The following is a 22,800-nucleotide window of genomic DNA, read 5'->3' as shown; positions in this document are numbered from 1 at the left end:
TACTAGCGCCAAGCTGGAAACCGGTAGAATTAAAATTACACTTGTGAGATCCAGGGACTATTGGCATTTATACCAGGTCACGGGGCATGTATACCCAGAATGCCCACGGCGACCTGTGACCCACCAGTTATTTTCCTACCGCCTTTAAGATAAGACGTGTTTACTGTCTATCTGATTTAAAGCCGGTTTTCATTTTGCCCATTTTTTATCCATTTCATTTTTCATTTCTTATTACTTTTTCTTTCTCCGAGTGTGCTCAGTGTGAGTGTGATCGGTAAGAGTGTATAAGTGGTATGATGGAGAATTTTGCCTCATCATCGGGATCATCTGCCGTTTCGAAGAGGAGACAAAGGAAATGCCCAGGAGTCAGTGGCTTTCCATGTTCTAGGCTTCTAACTTCGGTGTCGACGGATCTTCATCCAGCGTATAGTAGGTGCAGGGAAAACGTATGTACGATTACTAATCCATGTTCTGTTTGTCGCGGTTGGTTGGCGGAACAGTGGAAAAAGTTCTATGACAAAGGCCAATACAAAAGGAAGGTGGTGACGCCATCTTTGGATGATAAAACCTTACCGGCTTCTTTTGTATCGGCAATAAACCAGGCTGCTCCATATGTTTCTCCGCCTGCTTTTGATTTGTCCCATACCCCTTCGGTTTCTCCTAGCGATTCAGTATCGGAAACGTCAGAAGGGGTCTTGGGTAATTTTATGAATAATATGCACGCTCCTTTGTTCCCAGCAGGTAGAGGGGGAATATCGCCATCTTTGTTCCAGACGCCGGTTCCTGAAGCGCATAGATTGGACAGTACGTGGTCAGCGCTAGGCCTACCAGGCGTACCAACCTTGGATGGTTTGCTTGCGCATTATATGGCGTCACGGTTCCAGCAGGGTCCGGCAGCGCTGAATGTTCCTCATCCCCCTGGCTTGCAATTTATGGGAAATAATGCCGCGACTACGCCATCAAATTCGCTGTTTACAGCGATGCAGAACGTGGGAGGTAGTTTGGCAGCAAACGTGCGGTTGCCTGCAGAAGCCTCACAGTCTCTCCCTACGAGATGGGTGACGTCACAACGTACGTCACACACCGATATGGCAGGCGCGATGACGTCACAGACTGCTTCTCGGCCTATTTCGCTGCACCCAGACTCAAATACGCCTTCTGACTCGGCAATACAATCTGTAATGCAGAAATTACAGGATATAGAGAAGAGAATGGATAAGAAAGACAAAAAGAAAAGGCGTGATTCGCCTTCTTCATGTTTTTCCTCTAGTTCGTCGTCATCGCTAAGTCCGATGACGTCACGGTGAGCGCCAGTCAAGCGTCGGAGGATTCAGGATTTCGCGACTAGCGGCCGATGCGGAGTTGCCAGTTCGGATTACAAAGACTACGATACCGCTGGTAAAATCCATGTTGGCGGCGAAAGGTGCAGCAGAGGATAGAATGCAGGTCCCAGTTTCGCCCGTAAGGCCATTCAAAATACGTACAAAGGATGATAAGGCTCCTATTAAAAGTACGAAAAATAGGGAGTTGGTAACCTCGTCGGATACGTTCGTGGAAGGCAGTGTCCGTCTGGATGAAAGGTCGAGGCCGAGTTCTCCGACGCTCGAAAACGATACCAATACTAATAGAGACGAAGTTATATCTGTTTCAAGGGAGCCTTCATCTTGGAGATCTAGACGAGATTCTCGCTCTAGATCCGTGAGCAGAGAAAGAGTGAGGCGTTCTCGTTCCCCTGCTGACTATTCGGGATCGAGCCAACGGCGGCCAGCAAAGATCAAAGAGTCTGCGGCCGTGGAATTCCGGGCCGTTTGTCAGAAGATAGGGGTGAGACAACATCCCTTGTGACGGAGAACAGTACATTAGAGCCGGAGGAAGGAGAAAACCAAGAGTTTCTGGCCTCGTATGCAGAGGTGATTGATTTGATTCGTCAATTCAATAACCTTTCGGAGAAGACAGAAACACCGGCCAGTATGCTTCCTCCTGGAATTGACATGGCATTTGGATTAAAAAGGGATACCAAGGTGTCGTATGAATTGCCTTATTTGAGTCATGCGGATTCTGTCTTACAACACGTGAACGCAAAGATTGCAGGAAGGGATAATTCCTTAAGATCTATTAGATCATTTAAATTTATTCCCCCTCCAATGATGAAGCAAAGGAAATATTATACGACACCGAAGGTCCCTTTGTTGTCTAGACAAGTGAACCCTAATGTTGTAAGATTAAGGCCTGGATTAACCTTGGATCAGGTTAAAATGGAGTGCCCTTCAATGACGTACCATGAGGCTGCTACATTAGAAGCAACAGCTTCTTCTGTCTTTCAGACTGCTTCTTGGTTAGATCTTTGGTCAACAGCAGTGGCAAAGATTGCATCCTCGGAAGTGACAAGAAAGGTAGTGGATGAATCATTGTTCATTAGATTACTACAGTCAGGTTCCAAGGCGATTGCGTACCTGACAAACTTGAGTGCCAATGTTTGGGCAAATATCCTGCTAATGAGGAGAGATGCAGCGTTGGCTAGACTAAACCGCACTGTGGATTTGGATTCCCTGTTAGCGATGAGGAATGGGGATATCTTGGAGTCGCAACTGCTGTTGCCAGAGGTCATACTGGAAGAGGCGATAGATAGAAGAAGGATGGACACTAACGATAGGTTGGTGCAGCAGGCAGTTAGGAAAACGTCTTAACAGTCAAGCTACTCCTTTGGAGGGGAGACAACAGCAAATATCTCGGAAGAAGACAGTGAGACATAACATCCCTAATAGAGCCACAAGACCCTCTTCCCCAAAGAGGCTAACTCATCGGCCCTTTCTCAATAGAAACAACAGAGGGAGGGGGAGTAGGGGAAGAGGGCGAGGCTCAAGAAGATAGGATGGGCGCCTCTCATCACTCGGCCACACCAGTGGGGGGTTGCCTGGCAAATCACTGGAAGGTGTGGCAAGAACTAGGGGCAGAGCAGTGGGTGGTGGATGTTCTCAGGATCGGGTATTTGATCCCCGCCCCTGACAGATCAGCCATTACCCCACTTCGCTTATGCTCACGAATCTCAGAAGGCCATTATTCTGCAAGACGAAGTGAAGAAGATGATGGAAAAAGGAGCTGTGGAACAAGTATGCAGTCCGTCAAAAGGCTTTTACAGCAGGATTTTCCTGGTACCCAAAGCCAACGGGGAGTGGAGGACAGTAATAGACCTGTCAACTCTGAATCTGTTTATAAGGAAAACCAGTTTCAAAATGGAAACTCCAAAAATGGTTCTACAAGCAGTCAGGATCGGGGACTTTATGCTGACAGTCAATCTGAAGGACGCATACTTTCAGATACCAGTCCATCAGTCTTCAAGGAAATTTCTCCGCTTCAGTCTTGCAGGGAAAGCTTTCGAATTCAAGGTCCTGTGCTTCGGATTGACAACGTCTTCTCAAGATGCGTCACTAGAAGGCTGGGGAGCCCATATGGAGGAGTTGATGGTGTCAGCAAAATGGAGTTGCAAGGACAGAGAACTCCATATAAACGTGCTGGAGTTAAAAGCAGCGTTTCTAGCTCTACAGGAATTCAGGGAGCGAGTAAAGGGACACTCAGTGGTATTGATGTCAGACAGCACCACAGTAGTAGCTTATATAAACAAACAAGGAGGCCTAGTTTCTCGGCAGTTACATGTGATGACAGTTCAACTTCATCAGTGGGCCGTAGAGAACCTGGTAGACATCTGGGCCAGGTATATTCCGGGAAAAAGAAACATAGTGGCCGACAAGTTGAGCCGCAGGGATCAGATTCTGGGAACAGAGTGGTCCTTGCACCAACAGGTAATGGACAGGATGCTCATGTTGTGGGAAGGACCGATCATAGACCTATTCGCAACCAGGTACAACAAAAAGTTGGAAATGTATTGTTCGGTAGTCCCAGACGCAGAGGCAGTAGCAGAAGATGTGCCACAACACCCTTGGGACAATCTGGACGTGTACGCATTTCCTCCATTTTGTCTAATCCATCAGGTTCTGAACAGGGTAATGCGGCCTCAGAACCTCAAGATGACCCTGGTAGCTCCTCTATGGCCGAAGGCAGAGTGGTTTCCAGACCTACTGGAACTCCTAATAGATGTGCCGAGAGAGTTACCCCCATGGAGCAACCTACTGTGTCAGCCGCACATGGAGAAGTACCACCAGTCGGTGAAGTCCCTATCGCTTCACGGGTGGAGACTGTCAAGTATCTCCTCCGAGCGAGAGGGTTTTCGCAGAAAGCAGCAACTCAGATGGCAGGAAATATCAGAAAATCATTTGCGACAGTATACCAAGGAAAGTGGTCAGCATACTGTGATTGGTGTCGTAGAGGGAACTTGTCTCCACTCGGTACCACTATTCAGCAGTTAGCAGACTTTCTGATATATCTCAGAACAGAAAAGCATATGTCTGTATCTGCAGTGAAGGGGTACAGGGCTGCTCTAGCCTTAGTCTTACGAATGAAAGGGGGTGGACATTTCGTCTTCATGGGAGTTGGCCATGCTGATGAGGAGCTTTGAACAGTCATGTCCACCAAAGGAACTAAAAGCCCCAGATTGGGATCTGACCATGGTACTGAGTAGTCTGACAAAATCCCCTACGAACCACTAAGGCAGTCCACGGATAGGAGCCTGACCCTGAAGACAGTCTTCTTATTGGCCCTGGCTTCAAGCAAAAGGGTGGGGGAGCTACATGGCCTGTCATATCTCATAAAGCACTCGAGAGGTTGGAGGTCAATGGTATTTGAGTTTGTTCCAGAATTTGTGGCCAAGACCCAAAACCCAACAATAGTGGATGGCAGATTCGACTCCTTTGCCATACCTTCCTTGGCAGACTTTGTAGACAATGACAAAGATGAGATGCTTCTGTGCCCCGTCAGGGCACTAAGGGAGTACTTAAGAAGAACAAGGCACCTCAGGCCGGGGTGCCGGAGGTTGTTCGTAAGTAAAGGACGGAACAAGAAGGAAGTGTCTAGGAATACAATATCGTTTTGGCCAAGGGAGACGATCAGAAATGCTTATATGACAGAAGACAGGGGGTCAGATAGCCAGGTGGGAGCTAGAGCTCATGACATCAGGGGCTTGAGTGCTTCTCTGCATTTAAGAAGAACATGTCTGTGGATAGAATTCTGAAAGCTGGTGTGTGGAAACGCCAAACAACTTTCACCTCATTTTATTTGAAAGAAGTTGCCCATTGGTCCTTGGACACTTTTTCCTTGGGTCCAGTGGTGGCGGCCCAACAAGTGATAGAGCTCATCCAGTACCCCTGGCGGGTCAGTTTGCGTCTAGTCTAAGATGAAGGTATGAAAGTAGAATGAATGGGATGACTGGTCTTTTTTCTTTACTACTTTCTTCCTACTCCTTTAACTACGGGGAATATGAAGGAGGGTACCGTCATATGCTGGAATGGACTAGATGCAGGTGAGATGGTCAGCCATACTGTGAAGTTATATTAGGTTATGATATACTTTTCAGTAGCAACACACCCCTCTAGATAATAGGGAAGAGAGGGGTGAGGGTGGATCCAGTTACAAGGGACAAGAGTAAACCATAGAATGGTATCAACACCCAGTGAGGGAAACCAATAGATTCGCTTAAATCTTTGGTTCTAGGTTCATTGTCCATTCTCTTAGAATTTCCCTATATATTCGGAAATGGATAAGGTGGCAAACTCCCAGTCAGTTGTAGAGACTTACCTCCCTCCAATAAGTAAGTCTATCCTAATGTTAAGACCGAAGGTTTGTTCCGTATATGAACAAATACCAAATTTGTAACTAATTTGTATTTTTCATAACTAACAAACCTGAGGTCTTAACAGGTAAAGGCCCACCTCGAACCACCCCTCTAGCAGTCTAAACTGGGTTAGAAATATAACTGGTGGGTCACAGGTCGCCGTGGGCATTCTGGGTATACATGCCCCATGACCTGGTATAGATGCCAATAGTCCCTGGATCTCACAAGTGTAATTTTAATTCTACCGGTTTCCAGCTTGGCGCTAGTAAATCCTAATGTTAAGACCTCAGGTTTGTTAGTTATGAAAAATACAAATTAGTTACAAATTTGGTATATAGTTAAGACCGAAGGTTTGTAGCTATGAAAAATACAAATAACTGACATGCAAGAGAGAGATCTTTCCTGTTATGGCTGCAGCACAAAACTAAAAATATATATTTCATCAGTGAAACTTACATTTATGATAAAAAATCATTTACTGTACTTAATTACAGGCAGTCCCCAGTTATCGGCTAGGTGTTGATAAGTGAAAACCACCATTAACCAAAACACTGCAATTTATGGTGCTTATGGCACATGGTTTCGGCTAATGGCACCATAACTCTATTATTGGCACCTTTTATGACCTTAGACAATTGCTATAAAACCAGATCGCCATTAACCCTTAAACGCCGAATGGACGTATTAAACGTCGAGTCAAAATGTATCCCATATGCTGAATGGACGTACCATATGTCGACTCAAAAAAGTTTTTTTAAAAATTCGTGGAAAAATACTTATAGGCCTGCCAACCGAAAACCTTTGAATCACGCGCCTTAGGGGATGCTGGGAGTTCACGGATCAAGGTGTTGTTCTGTTTACAATTGTTACGCAGGCGCGCAAGCGCGAATTTCTTTCTTATCGCACTAAAAAGTATCAGTGACACATCTCAAAAATTATTTCGTCACTTTGACATAATTTTTGCACCGTTTTAAATTATCCGTTACATGAAGTATTATATATGAAAATGTGCGCAATTTCATTTAGAATACAACTAAAAAATACTCATGATTGTAGCTTTTATCAGTTTTGAAATATTTCCATATAAATAACGATAAGTGCCAAAATTTCAACCTTCGGTCAACTTTGACTCTACCGAAATGTCGAAAAAACGCAATTGTAAGCTAAAACGCTTTATATTTTAGTAATATTCAACTATTTACCTTAATTTTGCAACAAATTGGAAGTCTCTAGCACAATATTTCGATTAATGGTGAATTTATGAAAAAACTTTTTCCTTACGTCCGCGCGGTAACTCTTCCGAAAAAAATCATACATGCGATTGTGGTAATGTTTGCACCCTTTTAAAATTAGCTGTTACATAAAATTTTATACATGGAAATGTGCGCAATTTCATGTAAAATACAACGAAAAATAATTGAAGGTTGTAGCTTTTCTCATTTCCGAAATATTTGCATATAAATCACGATAAATAGAAAAAAAACCACGTTCGGTCAACTTTGACTCTACCGAAATAGTCAAAAAACGCAATTGTAAGCTAAAACTCTTATATTTTAGTAATATTCAATCATTTACCTTCATTTTGCAACAAATTGGAAGTCTCTAGCACAATATTTCGATTTATGGTGAATTTATGAAAAAAACTTTCCTTCCCTCCGCGCGCGGATTCTCCGCCATAAATCTCCGAAATGCGTACATCGCATTCTCGGAAAATTTGCTCCGTTTCATATTAGGCATTTCATAGAGTTTTATATATGAAAATGTGCGCAATTTCATGTAGAATAAAAGGAAAAATATTTGAAGGTTGTAGCTTTTATAATTTCCGAAATAATTGCATATAAAAAAAATTTATTAAAAAATTTCGACATTTGGTCAACTTTAACTCGTCCGAAATGGTCGAAAACTGCAATTGTAAGCTAAAACTCTTACAGTATCGTAATATTTCATTATTTAACTTCATCTTGAAACAAATTCGAAGTCTCTATAACAATATTTAGATTTATGGTGAATTTAAAAAAAATATATTTTTTTACGTCCGCGCGTTACGAATTCATGCATCATTTTGTGATAATATTTTCTCTGTGTTGCTCTTATCGTTTTTACAATGTGTTTATATACCAAAAAAAAATGATTGCAATTTAGTGTACATTACAACAAAAAAAAAGTAACTTGTTACCTTTAACCGCTTTGCGCACAGCGCGATTTGAATACAATTATATATGAAATTTCATTATTGCGCTATCATATATCGCATTATTTATATATGATAATGATAATTTTTTTCATTTCTGATGGTTGCATACTAAACTTCAGCCAATGACAAAAAAATGAACTCTTAATCTTGAAAACTAAGCACGCTGTGTTTTATTGAAAAAAATATTTTTTCCGCTTCCGCTCTCACTCTGAAACACCTCCGGCACACGGGAGACAATTTTTTTTTACCGCTTCGGCGTTTAAGGGTTAACCGAGTCCACTGATAACCAGGGACTGCCTGTAGTCATTTCCAACTTCTTATGGAGGTTCTTATGGAGGGTAGGGAAAATTTTTTAGAATTTTTTTTTTCTTACACCTCTTTCCATTGATGTATTTTTCTGAAATCAGCCAACCTCAAAGTCCCCCCCTTCCCTGGCCTGGGGTGCTGCATATTGTTCATTTAGCCCAGCCCTAAGGGTTAAAATCGTGAATTCAAACAATTAAGTTTGCTTTCAAAAATTATAGGTAGTTGGTATAAATTGTGAACTAATATTTAGTCCTTTCTCATGACTTGACACACGTGCCATGCTGCTAAGCAAGACTGTAGTAGCAAGACCTTCACAATTAAGTTTTTAGGTAACAATTGGTTTGAAGATGAAGAAGAATTTACTCTTCTCCTCTTGTCCCGAGGATCAGCCACGAAATCCCGTATCCTCCAACGCTTGACTGGTACACTCAGTGACGCCATCTAGAGGGAGAAGACGAAGAAGCGGACAAATCACGCCTTTTCTCTTTTTGTCTTTCTTAGCAATTTTCACCTCTAGATCCTGTTTATGCTTCATTACTGTGTGTACCAATGAATCAGAAAGCGTATAGGTTCGGATGCAGCGAAATAGATCAAGAATCAGTAGGCTGTGACGTCATGACTACCGCCATTTTGCAAACGGTTTTGGCTATGACGTCATCACGCTTGATGGAAGCATGAGGCTGTTTATAGTACTCTTGCAGCCAAGATCAAGAGACCCAACCTTCTGTGGCATTTCTACTTTACAAGGATGTGACAGTCCTGGCTCAAAGATGAAGAAGAAATTATTCTTCTCCTCTTGGCACGAGGATCAATCACGAAGTCCCTGATTTTAGCCTTTTCCAACTCTTCACAGCAGCCACACTAGACTAACTTTCCATCATTCACTTGTTCGATAATTACAACTACTTCTTGTGCTTTCATATAATAGGGATGTAACAATCCTGGCTCGAAGATGGAGAAGAAACTTCTCCTCTTGGCTTTAGGATCAGGTATGAAGCCCCTATTCTTCCAGGATTGGCAGGAGAATGCACTGGCATCAAAGCCAGTCACCTAAGCGGAAGGATACAAAGAAAAGACTTGTGTCTTTTCCGTTATGTGACTTATATCTCCTAACGCTTGTAATTTCTCTCAAAAACAATATGCATTACAAATCTCCAACCCGAAAGCATAGTTGTAAAGTACTCTTGTATCTGGAAATGAAAATGGAATCATGTCTTCGTGTAGGCCGCAGGTGTGAAGTGGCGTCATGGCGGTCGCCATGTTTATGACGTCACTGAGCATCTCGAATGCGAAGCCAGCACCCTACCAGAGGTGCAAGGCTGTTGATGTTATTCACGTAGGCATAGCAACCTGACATTAAAGACTGCCTTTTTGCACTATCTGCTTCTTTACAGATGGCGATGCATCCGACCGCCATTCAGTGCATATCAGGATAAAAGGGACATCCATCACGTAGGACCCTGGATGGGAGCACGACGTTATATATCAAACCAACTGTCCTTGGGTTGGTTCTTGATAAGCCTAACGCAGACCTGACACCTGCATCCTCTCTACCCACGTATCTGGAACGAAAACAAGATGGCGATGCACACCTCTCCCCGCAGGGAAAGGAGCACAATTAGTCATAATTACTTCCCAAAGCACATCCAGATACATCAAAGCTTTGGATTACAGGCAATCCATATGAATATGCGATATTCCAAAGCACAGGTAACGAATTAACCGTACCTTAAGAGTTTCTTCACCTACGACTTACTACACAATGAGTACCTTGACGTCAAAATCGTCGAAGAAAATATCAGGGCGTTTATCTGCTTCTTGTGATATCCAGGAAGACTCGCAGCATGAGAAAGCTTCATGTTCACATACCCGGGAATTCCAAACAACAAATTGAAAACAACAAGGGGCAAACCAAACCGGCTTTAAAAGGACAAAGCAAAGCACGTCCTCTCTTAAAGGTGGTAAGAAAATAACTAACGGGGTCACGAGTTAATGAGGGGTGGTATGTGGGTGGCTCCACATGTCTCATGACCAAGCACAGTGTTAATAGTCCCTTGCGTACACATTTATTTTAAACTTTACCAGTTTCCACCTGGAGCCGAGTATTTATCCTAGTGTTAAGACCTCAGGTTTGTAAGTTATGAGAAATACAAATTGGTTAAAAATTTGTCATATTCTCCTCATTCAGTCAGCAGCCAGCAAGCCTCTTACTCCTTCTGTCCTTCCCTTTTATAAGGAGCAGGACTCATCATGATAGATAATCTATTCTCTTCTTTTGATGTGATTATGGTTGGTAGAGCCTAATCATAATTGGGCCTTGAATATCTCCTGGAGAAGGGTAACTAAGAAAACGCCACATTTTAGTTATTAGGCCTAGTGTCCATTGCAGTTATTCAGTAACTTGCATCTAGCGTATTCCTTCCCAATGAAAGAATCCTCAGTTCATAAGTGACAAACTTTGTAGAGTTTCTAACTGAATGAAGTGACTTGGGAAAAGCAATAATCAAAAAGATGGTAAAAACCACAGTGCAGCATAAGTAGATGTAGCTGATTCCACCATCACATTTAACACTTAATGTTATTAATTATTAATAGTAATAATAAGTAGTAGTCTGGTAAGCTCTCTCTGTTATGTCCAGGCTTTACTGCTGTTTAATAACTCTGGTGTCTAATGTGCCCTGATCTGTTCGAAGACCTGCCTTTTTACTACCAGATGTTGTTTTGTCTATCTTTTATATCCATTAGTTTTTCAAGTACATTCCAGTTATCGATTAATTTAACTATGATAGTATATGAACAAATTTTGTGATCTTGGGTTTCTAATGACAGCATAATTAATACAGAGTTCATGAAGATACCTATTCCAAACCATCCACGTGGCCACTTTCAATAATGTACTTCTTTGTTTCCTATCTTTGCTTACATTTCTCAGTCCTCTTGCCATTCACTCTTTCACCTTGGAAGCATTTCTGACCTCTTCCTCCAATATCAAAGGAATCGTTGGCAGTGCAGGTTGACCAGTGCACAAGTTTGCTCATGATCAATTTCCGCTGCATAAGCTTACTCGTCTTCAGTTCCTTGCATGATCCGTCACTCTTTTTTAGGGAGAGGGGGACCAACCTTGATTGTTCATGTTTTTTTTTGTTTTTTTTTCTTCGGAGACACAAAGGGAAGAATGCATGTTTCCAAAGGGAAGAATGCATGTTTCCAAGACAAGTTTTCCAGGGCTATCTCTGTATGTCTTGGTAACTCCTGGCAGTTTGTCTCCTGACCATTGCACTTCGGAGTTTAGAACAGTTCAGACTGTTCACAGCACAAGCTTATGTTGGGTTTGTATGAAAAATTTTTTTTTGTTAAAATTTAGTTTTTACACTATCATATGTTGTTGGTTTCAAGTACAGATGAAAAATTAAGAGAGGAGGTAGATAAAAGGTTATTAGTATGAGCAGTCTAATGGTTTCTTGAGGGTAATATGAAATAAATTTGTGAAATGTTATGCTGAATGAATGATTTAGAACCTTTTAGATGTTATTGATATTCTCGAGTGAAGGTAAAGGTGTAAAGTGGATTGTTGTTTTTCAGACTGCTGGAACATGTGGTGACAGAAATGCGATGGAAACCGATTCAACCGAAGACCACCGACCTCAGACAAGCGAGACTAATGATGAAGGCATTGCATCAGCATCAAGCACAACTACCCCACCAAGTGAAGACATGGAGGCCCTTTACTCAGAAATGGATGCACTTAACAGGTTAGCATGTTATATATTAATTTACTAAAGTTTTGTGATGTTACATAAAGAAATAGAAGTCAACTGCCCTGAAACAGTTTAAATATATTTTAACCTGCCAAACTTATTCATTCTGAACCATCTTCAGTGCATGATATATTTTTGATTGATGTTAGATATTCTAGACTGAATCATGTGTAAGTTACTAGTAAGTTTATAGTATGAAGGCAATAATAGAATTTTTTGTACACTCAATTAGGGTGATAAAACATTTATATTATCTTTAATCTGGTATATTTTTGTTGTGGTTTTCATACCCTTGCACTACTTAATGTTAACAGTCATTTACCGCTAATATCGTACACATTGGCATAGTATGACACAATTTATGGATTAATGAACTATTATGAAAACCATAGTCTATTATATTTACTCTTGAAATTATAGTGATAAAGCAAATAGATTTTATGTATTTAGCAGTATGATAGCAGTATTGATGAAGTTTATGATTTTACTTTTTCCTTGATTATAAATAGTCAAATAAATGTCTCTTAAATACAGCATGGACCCAGCCACAATGGTTTCAGCTCCAATGCCAGCCACTGTAATGGGTCCAATGAATGGCAGTTTAGCGGGTGGTTTAGCACAGGCTGCTTCAGCAGCTGTAGCTTCAGCGTTATCGTCCCTAGCTCGTGGTGACATTGGCGTTGCCAGTGGTGCGTCCATGGGTTCTAGTGCAGCAGCCCCAGGCAATTCTTCAAGCTCATCCGTAAACACTTCATCAGGCGGTATTGCAACAAGTATAGCAACAAGTATTAACAATGCCAACACAGCCTCCATTAGTGCCAGTAGCAGAGTTGGCACTCCCCCTCGTGGCATTTCCCAGGGTAGTTTGCGCACCCTAACTGTCAGAATTACAAGTAAGACTATCAAGTTACCCTAGTGTTGAGTAAGAGAGGCTCTGTTTACTGATATGAGACTCTTATTTGGTAGCTTTTCTTTTATTTGTTTTTTCCTCCAGGATTTTGGAACCATTACAACCCTTGTGTTGCTGGGAAATGGATTTAGATCATTTGCTATGCAGATCTTTGTAAATACAGTGACTTAGTTTGGTGAATGCTATGTTTTTCTAGTAACAGTAAAGTATCCACTGATAATTTTGATAACATTCTATCCATGGTCTCTTAACCATTTAAGTTTCTTTTGGTTCTAGGCTATGTTCTGTGGTGTGTGTTAAAGCAAAAGTTTTTGGTATATTACGTATAGTAATAAAAACTGGCACATGTTATTAATAATTAGTAGTAAAGAAGGCACGAAGTCCAAATTTTTTCTAGGCCAACGTGAGTTTTTGATTTTAGGATTTGTCACCTGTTCACTAGGTCAGTGATATTCCCATAGCATAATTGTTCATACGCAGAACAAACCTTCGGTCATAACAGTAGGATAAATCTTCTGGCGCCAGATGAAAACCGGTTAAAAACAATTAAAAATCACAAATGCAAGGAATCTGTGGCATCTGGCATCCAATACATAATTGAGGTGGAAGCGAATCAGGAGACCCCCACTTGATTCCAGTGACACATCAGTCTTTCTTCAACTGTCTTGTTGAGTGGAAGATCGATTTGCTCTCCTCCTTCCAAGCCCCTCTCTCTCTCTCTCTCTCTCTCTCTCTCTCTCTCATCTCTCTCTCTCTTCTCTCTCTCTCTCTCTCTCTCTCTCTCTCTCTCTCCCCCCTGTTATTGGATGTACGTATATATTTTTAATTGTAAAATGTTTAAGATGACGTTGAAATTATATTAAAAATATAATCTCAATGATTTATACAGTAATAGGATGATAATTTAAGGTATATTTGAAGTAGGATGCTATTTAAGGGTATACATTTGGTATCTGAAATTTCAAGATAGACAGCTATAAACATTTTCAGAGGTGGTTCTAACTATTTTCTGGGCGGGGGGTCGGGTATGCGTTTCCTGCAAATACGGGGTGAACACTGTAGTTTTGTAAAGAAGAATTTTAGATAATATACTTTTGTTTTCGCTCTCTCTCTCTCTCTCTCTCTCTCTCTCTCTCTCTCTCTCTCTCTCTGTCAGTACTGTGCTTTACATATACTATACTTTTAATGAAAATAATATAAATTACTATACCATAAACAAAAAATATAAAAGTTCAGACAGAAAATGGAGGATGGGTTGTCATATATTTTGCTTTGTCTGATTTATTGTACCTTACTTCATTACTAGTTTAGTTGTCTATGATTATTACACATTATAACAGAACACAAAAGAATATTTTGTCACTGTTGATGTTTCATCTTTATCACCGTAAAAAATATGTAAAATCTGAATTTCATGTAGTACATAGGCGCAACTTTTAACATTCGGCTCCCAACTATACGATTGACTTGGAGTTCTTGTCCCCAACCAGTCAGGCAATCCCTGTGCTTCATTGTATGAACTCTTCTCTCTCTCTCTCTCTCTCTCTCTCTCTCTCTCTCTCTCTCTCTCTCTCTCTCGTCTCTCTCTCTCTCTGTACTATGTCTGATGGTTTTATCAAGTATCCCTGCTTTCGCTATTAAGCGTTCAGACGGGATTTCCAAATCACTTATATTATAGTTAAAAATTTAAAAGTCTATGTAATGTAAAGAGGGTTAATTGCATTTGTCTCAGTATTATAGCTGAGTGAAAATAAATGGGTTTTCAATAGCTTTTTGAACTGAAGGATATTTTCAGCACACTTAACTGATGCCGGAAGTTGATTATACAATCTAGGAGCGCAGTGCTTAAAAGTTCTCGTACCAAGAGTGGTTTTTGCACGAGGCTCATCAAGTCTGAAATCATCGCGGGAAAGGCGTGTATGAACACCAGGCCCTACTACGTATCTTTTCAGGCAACCCTTAAGATACAATGGCTCTCCCGTGTTAATAGCTTGATATGTTAAGACGCAAAGTTTAAAAATAATCCTTGCTTTGACTGGTAACCAGTGTAATTTAATTAAGGTTGGAGTAATATGTTCTCGCGGGGAAATACCAACAATTAGTCTAGCAGCTCTATTCAAAATCATTTGAAGTTTCTTAAGACGATAATTAGGTAAATTGTAATACAACGAGTTACAATAGTCTACTCTACTAACTACTAAACTATTAATTAGCAGCTTAGTGGCATCTTCGTTAAGATATTTTCTAATGGATGCGATATTCCTCAGATGATAATTTGCGGTCCTAACCACATTGTTAATATGTTCATCAAATGTCAAAAAGAACTATCCAACTACTACCCCGAGAATCTCTGACTTTATCAGTTAACAAAATATTTTCCTTATTGATGGAGATGCTGTTAACGTTATCAAACCTTCTTAAGTTATATTTAGTGCCAATTAGAAGACATTCAGTTTTATTTTCATTTAGTTTCAGCTTTTTCTTTTGCATCCATTTCGAAACATCTGCCATAAGTCTATCAATAACAGCTTGATCTTCAATAATGTCATCCACTATTAAATAGAACTGGGTGTCATCAGCAAAAAATTTACATTGAACGCCATGTAAATTTAAATATCCAAGACAACTCGATTGTATAAATACTAAAAGAAACCGGGGCCAACTACGCTTCCTTGTGGAACACCCGTGGTGAGCTTTCTACTTTCAGAATATCTATCTTTAACCTTCACATTGAAAGATTCTATTCGATAAATAGTTATTAAACCATTTAAGAGCATCCCCATCGATCCCAATAGCAGTCATATCCTCTATTAACACTTCATGACCACTGTATCAAAAGCAGCGCTAAGATCTAGGAGAATAAAGCAAGCTACATTTACCGTCATCAGAGAAACCTAACAATCATTAATTACGGCACAAAGAGCTGTTTCAGTAGAATGGAATTTCCGATAAGCCGACTGATCTTCAGGAATAGCTTCCAAATTACTTTCAGTGCTGACTGAGTTGGTCCAAAACGGAAGTCTCGATCATTTTTGACAAAAAAGACAAGTTAGAAATTGGTCTGTAAGATTTCAATTCTTGATGATCAAGGGATCCTTTAAGAGATGGTTTAATTATAGCAAACTTTTTTCAGAGGACGGGACACAAGCTCTTAGTAATACTCAAGTTGACTATTCGAAGCTGCAATTGCAATAACCTATCTATGTTCGGGGCGTCGATGACCCTCATTTATTGGAAAAGGGTCGTTACTGCAATAAGAGCGGCCAGAACTAATGAACATAGTTTTTGTAAGCATCGAGTGTAATTGGCCTAAACTGCAACAACTTGAGAAAGGAAAATCAGGAAAGTAAGGATAGGGGCAAGAAACATCAGTTGTGAAGTTACAAAGTAAACAGGCAACCTTTGACTCAAAGAACTCAGCAAAATTCATTTGCCATTCAAGCTCAGACCTCCCGTCTGGTAAAACATGCCTCTTAATTTTCCCTAAAAGTTCATCGAACACAGAATACAGCCCTTTGATATTGGACCCAACCTCAGTTACTTTTTCATTATAAGATGTCTTCTTTACATCTCTTTAATAATCTGAATTACCTCATTCCTAGCTTCCACATATAACATTCGATTTCTCTTTGTTTTATGCTTATGCCACGTGACTCTGCCCAACCTCCGTTTTTTCCTAGCTTTCCCTAATTGCAGCATTGACCATGGGGAGCTGTCCTTTTCTTTTATGACAATATCTTTCTCTACCACAGGGCACATTTTATCATATTCTTTGGAAAACTTTTGGAAAATACAGAAAAATACAAAGCAACAAGACAGACCACACATTCACCTACAGAAATATTTCTGCTACTATTTAAGTCATACATCCACAGGGTTCATTATATTTTTCTTCAATAACAGTAACACCCACATCTATTAGTACAGTAGAGTCTAATAACCGTTTGTTCCTAACTGTTATTTTAGTCCTAAGTTTACTTGGTAATAAGACTGAAATATCAAACATAAGCTTGTGGTAAAAAGAGATAGAAAAATCTGGCTCCACTATCAAATTCATAAAGTAATTATCACCCATAAAAACAAAACACAGCATCTAAAATATGATCTGACCTAGAGGTAAATACATTCACCTTATTAACAAAATTCATATTATTCATTATATCAATAAACTTCTTTACATTTGTATCTCTATAATCCTCTAACCACATATTAAAATCTCACATATATACATTACATTTTTCATTTTCAAAACTATCCAAGAATACAGAAAAGTCTTCTAAAAACGTAGCCTTGCTTAGCTGAGGAGGACGATATACTACTAAAAATAAAAACTGTACATTATAGGCCTTAAACTCCAAGGCTAAATACTCAAAACTCACAAATGATCCAACAACCCTAATTCTAACGTTTGTAAATGTTTTGGACAAGACAATGCCAACCCCACCTCCCTGACCAAAATTACGTGGTTTGTGAAAAAGTTTGAGTGCCGGCAATAGTTCATTAATTTTCAAATTATCAGTAGCACTTAGCCATGTTTCTGTTATAGCGAACACATCTATTCCTTGTTCACAGATTATTTCTCTTAATTCTGTTGTCTTGTTGCGTACTGACTGCGCATTCAGTAAGGCACATTTTATTCTTCTATTACTGGAATCCATGATCAGTCTGTTTGGGCAATTCGCGTTCCTCTCAGCAACATTCGATGGACAATTCCAGTCAAAAACAGCATGTTCATTATCGGAGAGGTTCATTACGCGCGCACAATGATGACATTTCAAAACTTTCAGACTGACAATGCCTTGTCTCATGATCAGTTCCGTTACAACGTCCACATATCCGAGATCCATTAGAAGCCTTGACTCTACATTTGGACTCAAAATGACCATATCCTTGACAGTAGTTACATATTATAACATAACTATCCCATACCTTATGTCGACCAAAGTTGGTGAAAAGTATATCTCCATTTTCATATATCCTGCGTCTAATGATAGGTGTACATTTAAAAGTATAATTATACGATTTACCATCTTTAGCTTCTCTAGTTGATACTAGTTTCATATCATCTGGACTTACATTAATACCTTGAAATATATTATTCTTCTTCAAGATCGCAGGCAGGACGTCATCCATCTGTTCTTGATTACTAACATTGGCAACGGTGATTTTAGGTGACATCTTCTGAAGTACAGTTGAACATAATTTATGGTCATCAGCTGTCTGGTCCAGAGTTCATTTAGCATTTTCTCTTGTTTTCTTGTCTGGAAAGTCAACGACCAGTGAACCTTTTTTCGTAGGCTTTACTAATTTGAATATTCCCAAGGACTTTTGTTACTACACCTTTCTTCTCTTCCATTGTGGTAGCTTCATTCTCATCTTCATCAGCAATCAAAATCAAATTTCTCTCTTTCACCACGTCAGAATAACTTGGTTTCAAATCCTTTACAGGTAGCTCACCAGTAACCCCAAGCCTAAGAAAATTGATTTTCCGTCTTCAGTTCATTATTTGTTTTTCTAATGAAGCAAACATATCTCTTGCCATTAATTTCTCTCTCTCTCTCTCTCTCTCTCTCTCTCTCTCTCTCTCTCTCTCTCTCTCTATATATATATATATATATATATATATATATATATATATATATATATATATATATAAGCGAATACCACGGGAAATGATAGTCAGGAATCCAAGCGCTTTTCGTCTTTATTTAGACATCGTCAAGGAGCTCCTTGACGATGTCTGAATAAAAGACGAAAGCGCTTGGATTTCCTGACTATCATTTCCTTGGGTATTCCGCTTATTTATGAAGTCAAACGTGCATCTACTGTGATTTTTTAAGCATATATATAAATATATATATATAGATATATATATATATATATATATATATAAATTATATTATAATATATATATATATATATATATATATATATATATCTATGTATATATATATATATATATATATATATATATATATATTATATATATATATATATATATATATATATATATATATGTATATATGGTATATATATATATATATATATATATATATATATATATATGTATATATATAATATATATATTATATATATATTATCTATATATATATATATATATATATATATATACACAGTGGACCCCCCCGTATTCGCGTTCTCCAGATTTCGCTGACTCTCACATTCGCGGATTTCTCTGGGAAAGTTTTCCCCGGCATTATTTCGCAGAGATTCGCAGCAAAATTATTCGCGGTATTTTTTCTATGATAAAATATCCAAATTCCTGTTTTTTTTTTAATGAATTTCATCATAAATGCACTTTTTGTGATAAAACTATTAAAAAAACCAAGTATTGAACATTTTTAGTGGGTTTTTCTTGAGTTTTAACTAACAAAATAGGCTGTTTTTAGCATTTTCATAGGGGTTCCAAAACATTCGCGGATTCTAACTATTCACGGGGGGGTCTGGTACGCATCCCCCCGCGAATACAGGGGGACCACTGTATATTATAAATATATATATATAATTATATAATATATATATATATATATATATATATATATATTATATATATATATATATATATATATATATTCATTGAATAGAATGGCTTTTTCACTGTTTACCAGCTTTTTGAAATTGATTCATATTTGTTTTCTAATTATGGAGTAAATGGAAGAACCCCCATTATGTGTCCATTAGTAACCTGAAACCAATGAAGTGAAGAAAATAATTAGAAAATATGAATCAATTTCAAAAAAGCTGGTAAACAGTGAAAAAGCCAGCCATATTCAATGAATGTTGTATCCGTGAAAAATTGTGCCCTAGAAGTATTATATATATATATATATATATATATATATATATATATATATATATATATATATATATATATATATATATATATATATATATATATATATATATATATATATATATATATATATATATATATATATATATATATATATATATATATATATATATATATATATATATATATATATATATATATATATATATATATTATATATATATATATATATATATATATATATATATTTACTCTTATGAGCTAATGCCTTGATTATTTACTCGCACATGTGTATCATAATTTATATAGATAAAAAGAAGGGAGTTTGGAGGTCGCCAGCCAGCATACAGACACTAAATATCGGCAATAAATGCATTTAGCAATTACTTTGTACATGTAGTAACAAAAGAGAGCACAACGAATGGGATATTATATATATAAATAATATTAGGTTAACTGTGGTTAACCGCTGAAGCTTGAAGCTGCAAGGGGCTTGTCTAGAGTGGAATGGTGTACTATGGTTCATAACCATATATGGAAGTTCAGCAAAAGTACTGTCGTCCCTTGGAAGGGAAATTTATGACAATTAAACACTAGTTAATATGCACAGATGCACTAATCCACTTAACCATTCACTTACACTGCACTATTTGACTTATACAGATTATTTCTACTAATGGACGTAGCAATAAGCCTTATAATTAATTACACATGGCAGCAGCTATATTTACAAACGGTTAGCACTTAGACATTATGAAGAGAGGCTACTCTCAGGGCAAGGGGAAACGGTCTTAAGCAAAGCCCACCACGAGGGCACGCCGGAGGGTAGGAGAGGGAGAGGAACAAAGGATTGGTGGATAGGATTTCTTTCTGTACGGATAGGAGGGAAGGATGGGATGTTATCCTGGGGAAGGGGGAAGGATAGGTTAGGGTACGATGTTCTCATACAACAGACACCTACCTTGTAAGGGAGAGACAGTTGCCTCTTGGGAAGGGACAGACAAAGGACTGCTGCATCCGCCTCATAAGACACTCAGTTGGTGAAGAAAGGCCACCCACGCTTTTGGCTTTCTCCCCCTCATCCTTTGAAAGTGGGGGGCTTACTTCCTTGGAGGGTTTTGTACTGGTCACAGACTCTTGGCCCCTTTTGTTTTAGGCCTAGACTTGCATCACAACTCCCCATCTTGGGGGTGCCAAGTGGGCGCTGTTGTCTTGCGGTGGCTTCTGAAAGTAAGAGACCTCGTGGGGGAGACTGCTCTAGGATAGGTGGGTGTGTGGCGAGGCTCTGGATAGGGCCACCAAGCTTGCATTCATTCAAATTCCCATGCGGCTTCTCTCGTATGAGAGGATAGAATGCAGAATGGCTGTCACAAATGACAAATATATATATATATATATATAGATATATATATATATATATATATATATATATATATATATATATATATATATATATATATATATATATATATATATATATTGTTAACGTATGAGCCCGGCCTTGAAAGAGGCTCCGATACGTAAACAGAAATAGTTGAGGGAAAACAAAGTGAATTGCTTGAACTTACCGTAAAAAAGGATTTATAGTGATAATTTACTCTAGAGGAAAGGTCGCCAGAAACTCAGCTTAATTACTTTACAGCTATTTATTTACAGAGGCTGCTTAACAGCCAAGGTAAGTAAATGCAAACTGGTCCCACATGGACTAATAATATCTCTCAAGTGAAATGATTTTGGCCTGGGCCAAAGTCAAATGGTCAAATTCCCACGTAAAAGCTGGTTTCGAAATCTTGCGGTAATGCACACTTGCGGGCAGACAGACTTGACACTGACTCAGGGAATCTGGAAAGGATCCCAGATTAGACAAGATAAAAGAAAAAGGACTTCTTGCACAAGTTACGATTATTCAGTTCTCTAACACTGGGGCAAAGGAACTCTAATGTTTCACTGAGGTATGCACTGAAGGCTTCATTTGTCTGGGACGATCACACAAGGGGAAGCACTCGGCCATGATCGGCCAGTGGAGAGGGGAAACAAAAAGGGATGAGTGTCTTTGGTTTTTTTTAATTTAAAGTTTGAGTTGGGAAAATGGGGAGCAATAGACAATAGGATGTAAGGAACTGGCAATATGCTGCTTCACAAGACGTACCTGGATGCCATGATCAGTGTGGACCTTTGTAGAAAATGTGGCGTCGGCTTTGTCTCAGGTCTGGGTTTCTTGGTGCGCCAGTAGCGCCGTTAGGCTTAAGTGTGGAAGGCTGGCTGGCTGGCTGGACATCCGTCCGAGGTCACGACTGGAGTCGACTGGGGAAAGATCGCAGGTGTCTCTCATGGGTGTTGGGGGTCAGCTTAACCCCCCCAGGAGCAGGGCAATCCTGGAAACAGAACATATAGCCAGCAGAGGGTTCACAGGAAAAAGAGCTTAAGATATAGGCCTAAGAAGTACCAGTCTGCCTACATCCTTCCCTTTGAGATACGTCCCTAAAGCTGACAAGAGTCTATTTTCCCCAACTTAGGAACTCCCTATCTCTGGCTGGCGTGTTTTGGTTTCCCGCCTAAAAATCAGCTGATATTTGGAGGAATATGGCTGCCTTTTTACAAATCAAAATAATTACTTAAATGCTGGGTAGACGAAAAGATCAATAAACGTAGCAATATATATATATATATATATATATATATATATATATATATATATATATATATATACAGGTCGGTCCCCAGGTTACGATGGGGGTTCCGTTCTTGACACGCGTCTTAAGCCGAAAATCTTGTTTTTGTTGTAAGCCGGAACATCGTCAAAAATCCTAAGAAAACCTTACTATTATGCTTTGGGTGCATTGAAAACTATGAAAAACCTTCAAATATTGATTATTTTGCATTTTTGGTGTTATATTTCATCTCCCAGATGAGCGTTGTAGGCGTCGTAACCCTGGAACATGTGTCGTAACCCTGGAACATGCGTCGTAACCCTGGAAATAATCGTCTATTGACAAGCGTCGTAACCTCAGAACGTCGTAAGCCGACACCGTCGTAACCCGGAGACTGCCTGTAGTATATATATATATATATATATATATATATATATATATA

General features: G+C 39.1%; 2 protein-coding genes across 7 annotated transcripts in view; both read left to right on the top strand.

Annotated features, from left to right (window-relative positions):
* LOC135220857 (large proline-rich protein BAG6-like) overlaps positions 1 to 22,800 on the top strand; it is a 289,694-nt gene that overhangs the window by 97,432 nt on the left and 169,462 nt on the right. For 5 of the 6 annotated variants that reach the window (XM_064258425.1, XM_064258423.1, XM_064258427.1 and 2 more), the window contains exons 6-7: positions 11,808 to 11,977; positions 12,518 to 12,876. In XM_064258425.1, the coding sequence (XP_064114495.1) occupies positions 11,808 to 11,977; positions 12,518 to 12,876 (529 nt within the window). The remainder of the gene's footprint in view (positions 1 to 11,807; positions 11,978 to 12,517; positions 12,877 to 22,800) is intronic. The other variant, XM_064258422.1, reaches the window with a different exon arrangement.
* Positions 2,519 to 22,800, top strand: part of LOC135220859 (uncharacterized) — a 61,230-nt gene continuing 40,948 nt past the window's right edge. Inside the window, exon 1 of the mRNA XM_064258429.1 lies at positions 2,519 to 2,958. The gene's annotated coding sequence lies outside the window, so the exon portion shown is untranslated. The remainder of the gene's footprint in view (positions 2,959 to 22,800) is intronic.

Source organism: Macrobrachium nipponense, chromosome 2, assembly GCF_015104395.2.
Source record: "Macrobrachium nipponense isolate FS-2020 chromosome 2, ASM1510439v2, whole genome shotgun sequence".
Classification (NCBI taxonomy): domain Eukaryota; kingdom Metazoa; phylum Arthropoda; class Malacostraca; order Decapoda; family Palaemonidae; genus Macrobrachium; species Macrobrachium nipponense.
This window is presented reverse-complemented; position numbering and strand designations above follow the sequence as displayed.